Below are 12,664 nucleotides of genomic sequence, written 5' to 3' on the forward strand. Positions count from 1 at the left end.
ATGAATAATGACCTTTCAGTCAATAGAGCATAAGGATTTCAACTTTTTATAAAGGAAGTTTTACTAGAGGATTAAAATGCTCACTTATAGTCTTTCTTAGCTCAACACTGGGATTTGTCCATTTTTGTCATGTGGGAGGGGAGCTTACTAGTAACCATAGAATTTCACCTTTCAGGAATTCTGCAAATAAACTATTGAATTTGCATTACTATAGATAGATAAAAATTCTGATATGGTTGCTTTTAAGTTATACAGTTTAGACCACCCAATTACAAAATCATTATTTAATTTGAAAGGTTATGGCTTCAGGAAACCTTTCCATTTAATTTGGAGGAACTTATTTCATATTCTGAGGTTGCTCAGCATGATGGTATCTAAGACACATGAACTTATACACAGTTTTTGTTTTGGTGAAGGTTTCAAAAACAGAAAGCCATTTACATATTATCCTATATATACGCACACAAAGATGAAAAACAAAAAACCCAGACTGGAACGGAGGCATGTGAATTAAACACAAGTTCATGATGATGAAACATTTCCCCAACATTCAGAAAACCTGTTCCCAAATGCAGAGGATAAAATACCATGGTATGAAATGCTTTTTTTTTTTTTTTTTCCCAATAAGGAAGCAACTACAGAAAAGCTTTTATTTGTTCAAAGTAACCAGTGCTATTGGGATGCAACCCCCCCCAATTCCCCAATACTACTTTCAAAACAAACATATCAAACTTGATTTTTCCATTAGAATGCAGTTCTTTCTCCACACTAAGTAAATCAAAATCCAAGACCCAGATTTTATATATATATATAAATATATATAAAAAAACAATGCAAACAATTATTGAGCTTCATCTTCTGGACAAGAATGCCAAGTTAGTCTCTCTTCATAAAAAGCAATTACAATTTGAGGACACTTCATATTTGCTTCTTTTGCCAGTACCAAGTCTGCCTCATCTGAATCTTTCCTATTGTGAGAAAAGAGAAAACAAAAAAACTCAGTTAAAAGCCTAAATTCTTTGTCAACTGAGAACCATTCACTTTTAAAAAAATTAAATGAAAAGATATTTAAGTGCTTCAGGAGGGTTTTATGGTACTTACGGCTATGTTCCAATAAATATCATTTTCCAAAGTAGGCCGCAGTTTGCTGACCCTTGCTTTAAACACTAGCAAAAATAACTATAATCTTTCTAGCATGTAACTATTCTATATGTAGCAACAGAAAAAAACTATAAAACTTTTCCTAGATTCAGCCTCACAAATTATTTAAAAACATAACTATCACCTGCACACATACCATTTCATGAGAAACATCAACTCTCCACTGCTGTCTGTGGCACCAATTATTCGTTCAGGATCAAGACCTCTGGCAAAGCCTCTTGGTTTATCAGCCTATTTAGAAAAGGTTAAGTGATTATTTCCTTACATACATATTTCTACACATTCTTTTTATAGGGCAAACTAAGACTATTAACTTCTAGTTAGTTTTCATGATATATAACTTTTAAATAAGAATCCTAAAATAGTAAAACAGAAACTACTAGAACTAGAGCAGATATATCTGGCACTAAAACACAGTTCTTTCACTTTACAAGCAAAGAAAGTGAATCTGGATGTCTGATATCCAAGGTATAAATGTTTACAATTTCTAAAAATATTCTGTATCAAAGTCAAGAAACCTGGCAACTTTTTTCATCCCAAGACCTTAAGGGCAGAACTATGTGGGAATACAGGAAAAAAGATCCTTTTATTTCTGGTAACAGCAATTTTTAACTTTCAAAAATGAGTATTTCACATTACTTCTAAACTTTAATGTAAATCACCCACATATTTTTTAAGCATAAAGAGAAATAATAAAAACCTTGAAACTCCAATCAATTAGTCCAGATTGTAGGAAATCTTAGTTCCCTTAGTATAAATGAGAGGTCTGAGAACCCTTAGGGATTTGAGACTTTTTTGGGAGGGAGTTTTGCCAGTTCCCTCTTCTCATATATCTGCGAGTGGATTCTTCATATACTTCCACTAAGATAACACCCTTTAGTATCAAATGCAGAAACAGGGCTGTCTTTTGTTTAAGCCACACACTGAAGAGATGTGAAAAAAGTAACTTTCCATAAATCTTTTGGTTATTTTTAACAAAAAGTTAATGTTTAACACGTAATAGGTTTTCTTTCTTTCGGGTTTTTTCTTTCTTTTTTTTTTTTTTTTTGAGACTTTTGCTATAGAGCCAGTCACCTGAGAGACACACACACAGAAAGTGAGAAATCACTCCCCAGAGGGGATAGCTAAGCCACAATCCCTTCACCTTTCTCCTTTAGGATTTTTAGGGAACGCACACACATGCACCCAGAGTGAGTTTCAAGCTGCCGGGTGAGGGACGCGAACTACGTTCAGCCAGCCACATGGGAGTCTAGTGCCTTAACCACTATGCCACCTGTTGGCCTGCAATAGGTCTATCATTATTTTTAATACACAATACCTTAGAAATGAGTTTTAATTTGTAATATAATTGTTATAACCCTTATTAACAAAATCTCCATGAGATCTTCAACAATTTTCTAAAGTGTAAAGGGATCCCTGGACTAAAAATGGTTGGAAACTACTGTATTGATAAATCCTTTAATCCTACCAATTTTATTGACACATCAATGTGCCAGGCTCTTAAGACTGCCTAGATTAGGATATTGGCTCTACTGCTTATGAGTTGTGTTAACTTATTTTGGTTCAGGTTCATTATCTACAGAACAGAACTACCAAAATTATAGCCGAGCTTTCATTTTTCTCATCTGTGAAATGGAGAAAACACCTACAACCTTAACAGATTTGCTGTGAATATTTAATGGCCAATCTGTAAAGCTCCTGGCACCTTGTTTAAACGATGGCATTTCAAATCCAAGTACAATCTGTTTTTGAGGGTAGAAGTTACCTGATTTGCCCAAAGCCACTAAACATCAGTGAAGCCAAGACTAAAGTACATGTGTAATGTATGAACCAAATGTTTCAATTTATGCTGATAAAAAAAAAAAAAAAACCATAAACATTAACTGAACATTTTCACAGTGTAAGTTAAATTATATCAACTATTAAGTATTTACAAAATCCTTTTTTTTCTTTAAGAGAGATTTTTGCTATAGGGTGCATGCGTTTGCCAGAGACAGAAGACAGAAAGAGAGAAATCACCCCGAAGGGGATAGCCAAGCTGTAATCCCTTTTCCACCAGTCTCCTCTCATGATTTTGGGCATGCACATGTACCCAGTGTGAGTTTTAAGCTGCTGTATCCATGACGTGAACCACAGTCAGCCATGTGGGAGTCCAGTGATATAACCGCTATGCCACATGCTGGCCCCTAACAAAAAAACGTAATTTTTATAGTATCTGATTTTTAAAAAGTATCTTAAGAATATTTTAAAACCAAGTCATTAACTCACAAAAAGCCAATCTGGTGGGCAATGTTTTATACTTACAGCATCTCTCTTCTTCTTTGATTTGCTATCATCAGATTCACTGTCAGATAAAGATTTTCTCTTTGTACCATCTTTCTCTTTACCAGCTTTTTGAGAATTAAGAAATGCTTCAATTAACTCTGGACAATCTAAATTTTCTTCTGGTTCCCAAGTATTGTCAGCACTGCGTAGTAAAAAAACACGTTAATTTGATTAAATATGGCTCATTACCCATCACCTGCTCCCATTTTTTTTTTTTAAGAGGTTTTTACTATAGGACATGTGCACTCACCAGAAAGAGACAGACAGCGAGAAATCACCTCCCGGGGGGATGGCCACACCGGCAATCCCTTCTCCTCTTGGGATCTTAGGCACACATGCACACGCTCCCGGCATGAGTTTAAGCCACCAGGTCTGGGACTCGAACTGTGGTTGACTACATGGGAGTCTAGCAACATAGCCATTATGCCAACTGCTGGTCCCCCCCCCCATTCTTTTGAAAGAATCTGTTGAGGTTTCCTTGTGTGTCTGCTTTCACAGCTCAAGTGGGCAGTCTGCTCTTTTATCTCCAGGTTAACTGAATCTGACTAACCAAGAAATTGGTGCTAACATTTCTCTAAGTTCCATAGACAACCCATTTCAAAATATCTCTGGACTTTTAAAAATGTAGGTCTCTGTATTTCTACTCTCAATTACACAGTGTCATACTATGCCTAGGGTTGAAATCTCCAATACTTTTTTTCTTTTCTTTTTTTTTTTGGAGAGTTTTTTTCGCTATAGGGCATGTGCACTTGCCAGACAGAGAGAGACATAGAGACAGAAAGCGAGAAATCACCCCCCAGGGAGGATGATCGCGCCACAATCCCTTCTCCTCCATTCTCCTCTCGGATCTTGGGCACGCACACACAGGTGCCCAGCGTGAGTTCTAAGTCACTGGGTCCGGGACGTGAACCGCGGTCAACCAAGTGGGAGTCCAGCGACATAGCCATTACGCTAACTGCTGATTTCCCCAAAACTTTCTTTTAAAACATAATTAAGGGGGACCAGCAGTTGGCGTAATGGCTATGTCGGTGGACACCCAGGTAGTCGACTGCGGTTCAAGTCCCAGACCCAGCAGCTTAAACTCACACTGGGCACGTATGCATGTGTGCCCAAGATCCTGAGAGAATAATGAGGAGAAGGGATTGCGGCATGGCCATCCCCCCTGGGGGGTGACTTCTCGCTTTCTCTCTTTCTGGCGAGTGCATGCACCCTATAGCAAAAACCTCTCCAAAAAAAAGAAAACAAAAACAAAAAACAAAACCCATAATTTCAAGGGCCAGCTCCGTGGTGCAGAGGTGTGGCAACCAGTGTCAATCACCAATCCAATCAGCCTAAAACATGCTAGACACATGAACAAGTGTCCATGGTCCCACAGGTTGGAGGACCGGAGAAAGGGGATCATGATCTGACCATATCCTGCAAAGTATACACATTTCTATCACTCTCATGAGTGCGTATTAATTCTATCACAAAGGGGGGGGGGAACCTTAACACATAAAATTCTGAGGCATTCTCAAATAGGACAGTATTTTAGATTTATGCTGGGTATTAAAATTAGTAATGGCACAAAGCAGGTACTGGCAAACCAAAAGCCAAACCCAGCCTTTTGTATGGCCTCCCAAAGAAGAATATTTTTCACATCTCAAAATGGTTGAGAAAAAAATGTTTAAAATGAAGCTTACGTGAAACTTGAATTTCAGGACCCATAAATGAAATATTACAGAACACAGCCATGCTCACTTGTTTAATGGATTATTTATTACTGCTTCTGGACTACATTATCATAAATGTTGTACAGAGACCCATGGCCCACAAAGTCTGAAAATATTAAGTTGTTGGGAAAGTTATAACATGTTTTTCTATGCAAAAATGTGTCATGACTTTCCAACGACCCAATAGTAAATGACACTTTAGGGAAAAAAGATGGCTGACTCCTGACAGAACAGAAGGCTGAGGTGATCAGTTCCATTATCTTTTTTTAGAAGGGTTATAAAGAAGAAAATGAATGTCAATTCACATATATGACCATTCTATACTAGTGATAACTTTGCCAGCTTTTCTCACTCTGGTCCAAAAATGCTTTACAGAAGTATATGGAATGAAACTGATCATACTAGGGTTGTTAGGAAAGGCGCTAAAAATCCCTGACATTTAACAACTTGGTTCAGTGATCTCCTGAGACCCCAAATTTGGCAATTGTAAACTAGCAGATTGGGGGGGGGGTGAGTCTCCATTCTGCAGTGTTACTTTCTTTTTGAGTTTTTTTTTGTTGTTGTTATAGGGCGCATGCGCTCACCAGGAAGAGAGACAGAAAGCGAGAAATCATCCCCCCACCGCCCAGGGGGGATGGCCACGCTGCAATCCCTTCCCCTCCATTCTCCTCTCGGGATCTTGGGCATGCATGCACACGCCACCAGCGTCAGTTGAAGCCACTGAGTCCAGGACTAGAACCATAGTTGACTACATGGGAGTCCAGTGACATAGCCATTATGCCAACTGCTGGTCCACCATTTTCTTTATAGCCTTCTATATTACTTAATACATTATAATGTACATGGTATATTCTCACAGTAGTGGCCTTAAGTCTGGGGAGAAAGGGAATTCATTAGTTCCTATTGTGATGGGTAGAATACAGGGACAGTTTTTAATACCTCATGCCTCGCCTCCCACCCCTTGCAAAGGCTCACCATTCCATTCTCCGGCAAACTGGTTAAATTGACCTTTAAGTCATTCACAGACTTTTACTATGTTTGGTTGTGCTACCTACGGGAAATTTAGTGGTAAAAACTACATTCTTATGATATCTACTTAAGCTCAACTAAGGATACTGAAGTATAAAAGGGAAATCTTCAAACTTATAAACAACTTCTAATTCTCAAATTGTTAGAATCAACTATAAAGGAATGGTAGCAGCAGTAGTAAGTAGCAGATATGGGAAGCCTAATTATTTGATTATTATATGACCATCTCTGTCATGCTCAAGACATTGTTGATCTTCGTTTATAACTGTCACTGTCCATGAAGCTTTGGTCCACTTTTATTGAGTAATTTGAGTAAATCAGAACAAGAAACATTAATGTTAAGAGTATTGGGACCAGCAAATGGCATAATGGTTATGTCATGGACTCCCACGTAGTCAACAGCAGTTCAAGTCCCAGATCTGGCAGCTTTAAACTCATACTGGGTGCATGTGCGCCCAAAATCCTGAGAAAAGGAACTGCAGCATGGCTACCCCCCCGTGGGGGTGATTTCTTGCTTTGTCTCTCTGGCAAGCTCATGTGCCCTATACCCCCTCCCCCCAAAAAAAGAGGGTATTTCGGCCTGTTACTCTCTAGACGACTAACATTATAAAAAGTGGTTATAACACCAATGTGCAACAGGGAACAGGAGCCAAAGAGCTTAAAAAATGCCCAGGCATGGAGCCAGAAGGTGGCATGAGGGTTAAGGTGCTGGATTCCCACAAGGCCAATGGTGGTTCAAGTCTTAGACCTCGAAAATAACGTGGGATGTACACGTGCATCTGTCCCAAATCCCAGGAGGGTTGTGGCATGGCCATCCCCCCTTGGGGTAATTTCTGGCTTTCCCTCTCACTGTCTAGCTCTCTCCAGTGAGCGCATACGCTCCATGGCAAAGTCTTATTTAAAGGAAAAAAAAAAAAAAAAGTCCAGGATCTACTTCTTAGATTAGCAAACAGTAAATTTAGTATAGGATCTACATTATGATAAGTACTTCTGTTTGAAACTCACTAGTTTTGTTAGCTTCAACATCCATTTTAGTTCTATCTACATAGAGAGTATTCTATTAGGTCACCAGGAAAGTTGTGATATTATTTTCTATGCAAAAATGCGCCATGACTTTCCTGATGCCCCAATAATTAGTACTAAGCGTCTTACATAGTAAATCAAACTCTTTAATTTTATAAATTTGACTCTCCAGAGTAATTAACTAGTCTTTCATCCCCTTGGTTTCAAGAGGCTGTAGAGTTGGCTCTTTTCAGACAGACCTTAAAAAAGGTAAACGGAAGTAAAGTTGTTCTGAAATTTAGAGAAATATGGGAAAAGTGAAGAAAAAAACAGGCTAAAAACAAATTTTAAAGCCACTTAAATGTAGTTACGCATATAGTAAGAAATTACTGAAGTTTCTTACTCTGTAAATCCCTTCCACTTCAAGAAATATTCCACCTTCCCATTCACTACGCGTCGGTCCAGTACTTTTTCCACCACAAATTCTTCAGGCTCTGCCTCTTCAACTTTTTTACTCTTTCCATTCTGTTTCTTACCCATTTTTTGCTAAAACAAAAACAAAAACAAAAAGAAATTAGGAAACATTCTCTCTCAAGTCTGAGTATACTGTAAATGATAAGCTTGCTTCTACTTTTGCTATCCTCATGAAAATTTTTAGTTCTATATGCCAGAGCAGGTGGCTTCTGAAAAGGTCAGTCAACAGAAAGCAAAATATATGAACACTTTATTCTGTTGACTTAGCTTAAACTTATGACTTACTACCCTTCCCCAAAATACACTACCTGGGTAATAAGTTATCCTCCCTTAGTCTTACCTCTAGGTAGTCTACAAGTTTATTAGCATTTTTACTCATTTTAACCACAAGCATTACAGAGAAGAGATGGAAATGGCAGTGACAGGTCTGAGTAAGAAAACCACCACAGACCTGCTAAAAGCATACCCCCAAAACAGCAAAATCCCCTTTCCCAACTCAAACACCAACATTAAAAGCCTCAATAGTATATAGAGAAGGTAACTGCAGAATGAAAACACGGTTCGGAATCCTGGTATGGGTTACAGGGTCAATTATTAAGATCATAAGTATGTTAAAAAAGAACAAGATTAATTTTCCATCATCGGTGAAGATTACATATATGACCTCTTGGAACAAACTTACAATACTATCACTTTGAGGGGACAAAATGCTGGATCATTTTAATTATCTCTTGCGGAAAAAAATTCTTTTTTTTTGGATATAACACTAAGAGAAGCAGGACATCAAGCCTAACCAGCTACTGAATATTTCCAGTAATTCAAATAGATTTGTTATGGGAAGATTGAAAGTGGGGGTGGGAAAAACAAAAACCCTAATGTAACGCATATTTTAAAATAATTTAATCTTTCTCCTCTGGGGATCTTGGGCACGCATGCACATGCACCCGGTGTGAGTTTAAGTCACTGAGTCCAGGACTCGAACTGCGGTCGGCTACATGGGAGTCCAGCCACATAGCCATTACGTTAACTGCTGGTCCCTAAAATCATTTCATCTTAACAAGTACTATTAATGGGCCAGCAGGTGGCATGGTAGTTAAAGGTGCTAGACTCCCACATGAGAGCCCATGGTTTGAATCCCAGACCTGGAGCTTGCTTTCTCGCTTTCTCTCACTCTGTCCTTCTCTGGTCAAAATAAATAAATGAAGTTGAATAAAATAATTTTTTTTTTTAAAGTGCTATTAAAAACAAACTCAATTGTCAATCACTAAAGCAATCCGCAAAAGGGAAAGTATGAAGGAGGAAAAAAGTAACAGCAATACCCAAGACTGCAAAAGGACATTTAAATCTATACAAGTATACAGGATGTATATGTAATACACAGATATATTTTTAAAAATCCCTTGGAATTAAAAAAAGAAAAAATTGCAGCAAACACCTGATTTTGTCAGATACCATTTCTAAGTCAGGCCTTATTCTCATTAGTCGAGACACTTGCATACAGGACCCAAGTAGCTTTTTGCCTCTATGCAGTACAAGGAAAGAATGATAGGAGGAGGAGAAAAAGAAATTGGAAAAGAAAAATCATTAGATACTGGACCAGCAGGTGGCATGTTGGTTAAGGTGCTAGACTCCCACATAGCTGACTAACAGTTCGAGTCCCAGACCTGGCGGCTTGCTTTCACACTTTCCCTCTCTCTGGTCAAATTAAGAAATAATGACAATAAATAAAGTTAAATCCAACTATTAAAACAATACTTAGATACTTATCTAAAATGAAAAACGAAACAGGTACCGTCCATGTAGGGAGGAGGCTAACAGAATGAAGAGAATATCAAACTTTGGGAATTGAAAGATATGCACTGGAGCCCAACAGATGGCTTAATGGTTACTTTGCTGGACTCCCACATAGTCAACTGCAGTTTAAGTCCCAGACCCAGTGGCTTAAAACTCACGCCAGGCGTGTGTTCATGTGTGCCCAGATTCTGAGAGGAGAAAGGATTGCACTGTGGCTATGCCCCCTGTGGGGGTGATTTCTTGTTTTCTGTAGGGTGAGTGCACATGGCCTATGGCAAAAATTTCTCTTTAAAAAAAAAAAAGGTACATACTAAATTGGGGGGAAAAAAGCAGACAAAATGTCTCATTTACTACCACTGCAGTAATAGGGTAGTTTTAAGTGCTCATTCTTTTCTTTTACAAGTATATGTCCAGCTTAGGCCAGCAGTTTTTCCCCCATGAACAGGGTGGATTTTGGAGTCAAAAAAAAAAAAAAAGAAATTCATTCAGTTCCCCATGTAAAATTATAGCATACACATCTCACAACACTAATGACATATATTTTAAAATGAAAACTTTGAAAAACACTTTTAATTTGTGCTCTTTACAAAAAATTTAAGTATCAGAATTACAGATACCCAGACTACCAAACTGTGTGCAAAAAAGCATGTTATTTTAATTAGAGCATGCACTTGTTTTCTGTATCTATTGTATATTCATTCTGAAAGCTTCACAGAGAGCTTATTCCCTTTCAACTCAACACCTAAAGGGTACAGGTAAACTGGCTGTCAAGTCAATTCAATTACCTACACTTCAGTTTACTGATTATGGAATTTGAAGGTCAGCTCAATCTTGAGATGGCGCAGAAGATGCTTTGTGCTTTCTCAATCGATAGCTTTGACCTACGTATGGAAATCACTTGTACCAAACAGACTATTCAGACAAATTTTACATTTCTTAATCTCATCTGTCTTCTAGGGTATTTGGTATATATAAACTAACGATGGCATAAATTACCTGAGAGGAATACACAAACTAAAAGCCAACTGTTTTGCCTTTACTTGAATATTAACACTCACTTTTTTTTTTTTGGAGAGGTTTTCGCTATAGGGCACGTGCACTCGCCAGACAGACAGAGAGAGTCATAGAGACAGAAAGCGAGAAATCACCCCCCAGGGGGGATGGTCACACCGCAATCCCTTCTCCTCCTTTCTCCTCTCGGGATCTTGGGCACGCACGCACACGCACCCAGCGTTGAGTTTTAAGCCACTTGGTCGAGGACACAAACCATGGTTGACTACGTGGGAGTCCAGCGACATAGCCATTATGCCAACTGCTGGTTCCCAACACTCACTTTTCATATGCTTTTAATTACTAGCTCATGTGTTGGAATAAAAACCTGTTGGAACCATAACTTTGAATTTTGTGATTTTTGTTGAATATTCCAAGGGTTTTCTTAAAATTTGACTTGGCTCAATATACAGATGCCTTTATACATTAGTAAAACCTTTATGAAACCTAAGAACACAAACGTGGGGTTTAAGAAACTGCTGGAGGGGCTGGCAGGTGGCATGGTGGTTAGGGTGCTGGACTCCCACATGGCAGACTGTGACCGGGTGGCTTGTTTTCTCACTTTGCCTCTCTGGTCAAATTAAAAAATATTAACAAGTAAGATAAAATAATTCTTAAATAGAAAGAAAACTGCTGGCGAAAACCTGCTCAAAAGCCACAGAAGGCCCAGTCTTCACTCCTTTCTAACATACTTGTGATTTTTTTCATTTGTGTTTAAAATACAAGAAACTCCAATTATCCGTATTTCAGGTTTTTCAGTATATTAAGAAAAGTAATCTGAAAGATTTACTTTCGCTCCACTCTAGGAGCCCAAGGTACCTTACTATATAAACCGGGTATTAATGAAAATACTTTTCTAGAATTCAGTATAGAATTTAGGAATAGCATGCCAACCAAGGAAGGCTTAACACTTAACGATGTAACATTCTTACGTATTACATAAATCTATGCATTTTTATTTAGAGATTAAAGTACTCAGCAAAATTCACATTAAAAAAAATTTACTTAAAAAGACTTAAGACACCATTAAGTCAAGTCAGTACTTCAATGTAATGATTTATTTCTTTTGTCCCGAATTTTTTCCCATAATGCTGGGAGAGTTGGGAAATACATGGATGTAAATTTCTCAACCACAGAGATGCGAAGTTAGAATTTTTTGGGAAAAAATATTTTGAATTAGATCCTTACATATTTTAGGTTTTCATTAACTTACCAATGTAGTTTTATTGGAGGCCATTTTTTATTGCAGACTTGAAGAGCTATTACCAGAAAAATGCATGACAGTTAAAAGAAGTTTGCACGACACAAAAAAAGGTAGCTAAACACAAGCTTTGTTTGGATTCCAACCCCCACGTAGGTAGCGCACATTTCAAACATGGTTTGAGTTCCAGCGTAAAATACTTAGTGGTGTATGCCTGAGTGCATCAGTGTTCTAGCAAGTGAGTCTAGAAAGACGTTACTGGGGGCAATGGTACCTGAGACAGCTTTACATAGTAGAAAATAGTGGACAAATAGTTTTCCCACCCAAATTCTCTCTATATATTTTTTAAGGACAAACCTTCAGGTACAAAGTCAAACACAATTATCCAAACTCACAATGGTGCAGTACCGTTAAATGTTTTTTTCTCTAGACCTCTGAACAGTCCAAAGAGTCTCCTATACAATTCAAACTCGATTTCTAATCAGAAATCCTCTTTCCAATCAGCAGTTAGAACTAGAGGAAAAATTCTCACACTGAGACGCTTCAACCCCATTCTCTGACACTTTTTAGAAAGAGAAACCACCTTTCTCGTACCTGCTCCCCCAAGCCCAGGCCCTCCCCTCTTAACGCTGCGGTCCAGAGGCCTGAGCGCCACGCGCCTGTACCCACCCGGGAGCGCGGGCCTCGTGGTCAGCGCATCCGCGGGGAGACAAAGGCCGTGGCGCGGGGGCTCAAGGGCACTGCGCCACAGGGCCCGCGCCTGCCCCCCCGGGCGGCGGCCACGTAACGGGGTGCCCGCTGCAGCCTCAGGACAGCGGCGCGCGCCCAGGCCTTGCAAATGGGGGAAATGCACCGCCCGCCCCGGAGGCCCGGCTCGCCAACCCAGCCCGGCGTGGCGGGTGTGCGGGGGGTGGCC

The 12,664-nt window shown here is 39.0% G+C and overlaps 1 protein-coding gene across 1 annotated transcript; it reads right to left on the reverse strand.

Moving 5' to 3' along the window:
- Nucleotides 1–602: 602 nt before the first annotated feature.
- CBX3 (chromobox 3) lies at nucleotides 603–12,320 on the reverse strand. Its single transcript, XM_006162394.3, has 5 exons — nucleotides 11,761–12,320; nucleotides 7,633–7,775; nucleotides 3,466–3,628; nucleotides 1,298–1,392; nucleotides 603–968 (listed from the first exon to the last, which is right to left on the reverse strand). The coding sequence occupies exons 1-5, from the start codon at nucleotides 11,782–11,784 to the stop codon at nucleotides 842–844; spliced, it is 552 nt and encodes a 183-aa protein (XP_006162456.1). The 5' UTR covers nucleotides 11,785–12,320; the 3' UTR covers nucleotides 603–841.
- Between the last annotated feature and the right edge of the window lie 344 nt (nucleotides 12,321–12,664).

Source organism: Tupaia chinensis, unplaced genomic scaffold, assembly GCF_000334495.1.
Source record: "Tupaia chinensis unplaced genomic scaffold, TupChi_1.0 Scaffold139943_1, whole genome shotgun sequence".
In the NCBI taxonomy this organism is placed as follows: domain Eukaryota; kingdom Metazoa; phylum Chordata; class Mammalia; order Scandentia; family Tupaiidae; genus Tupaia; species Tupaia belangeri.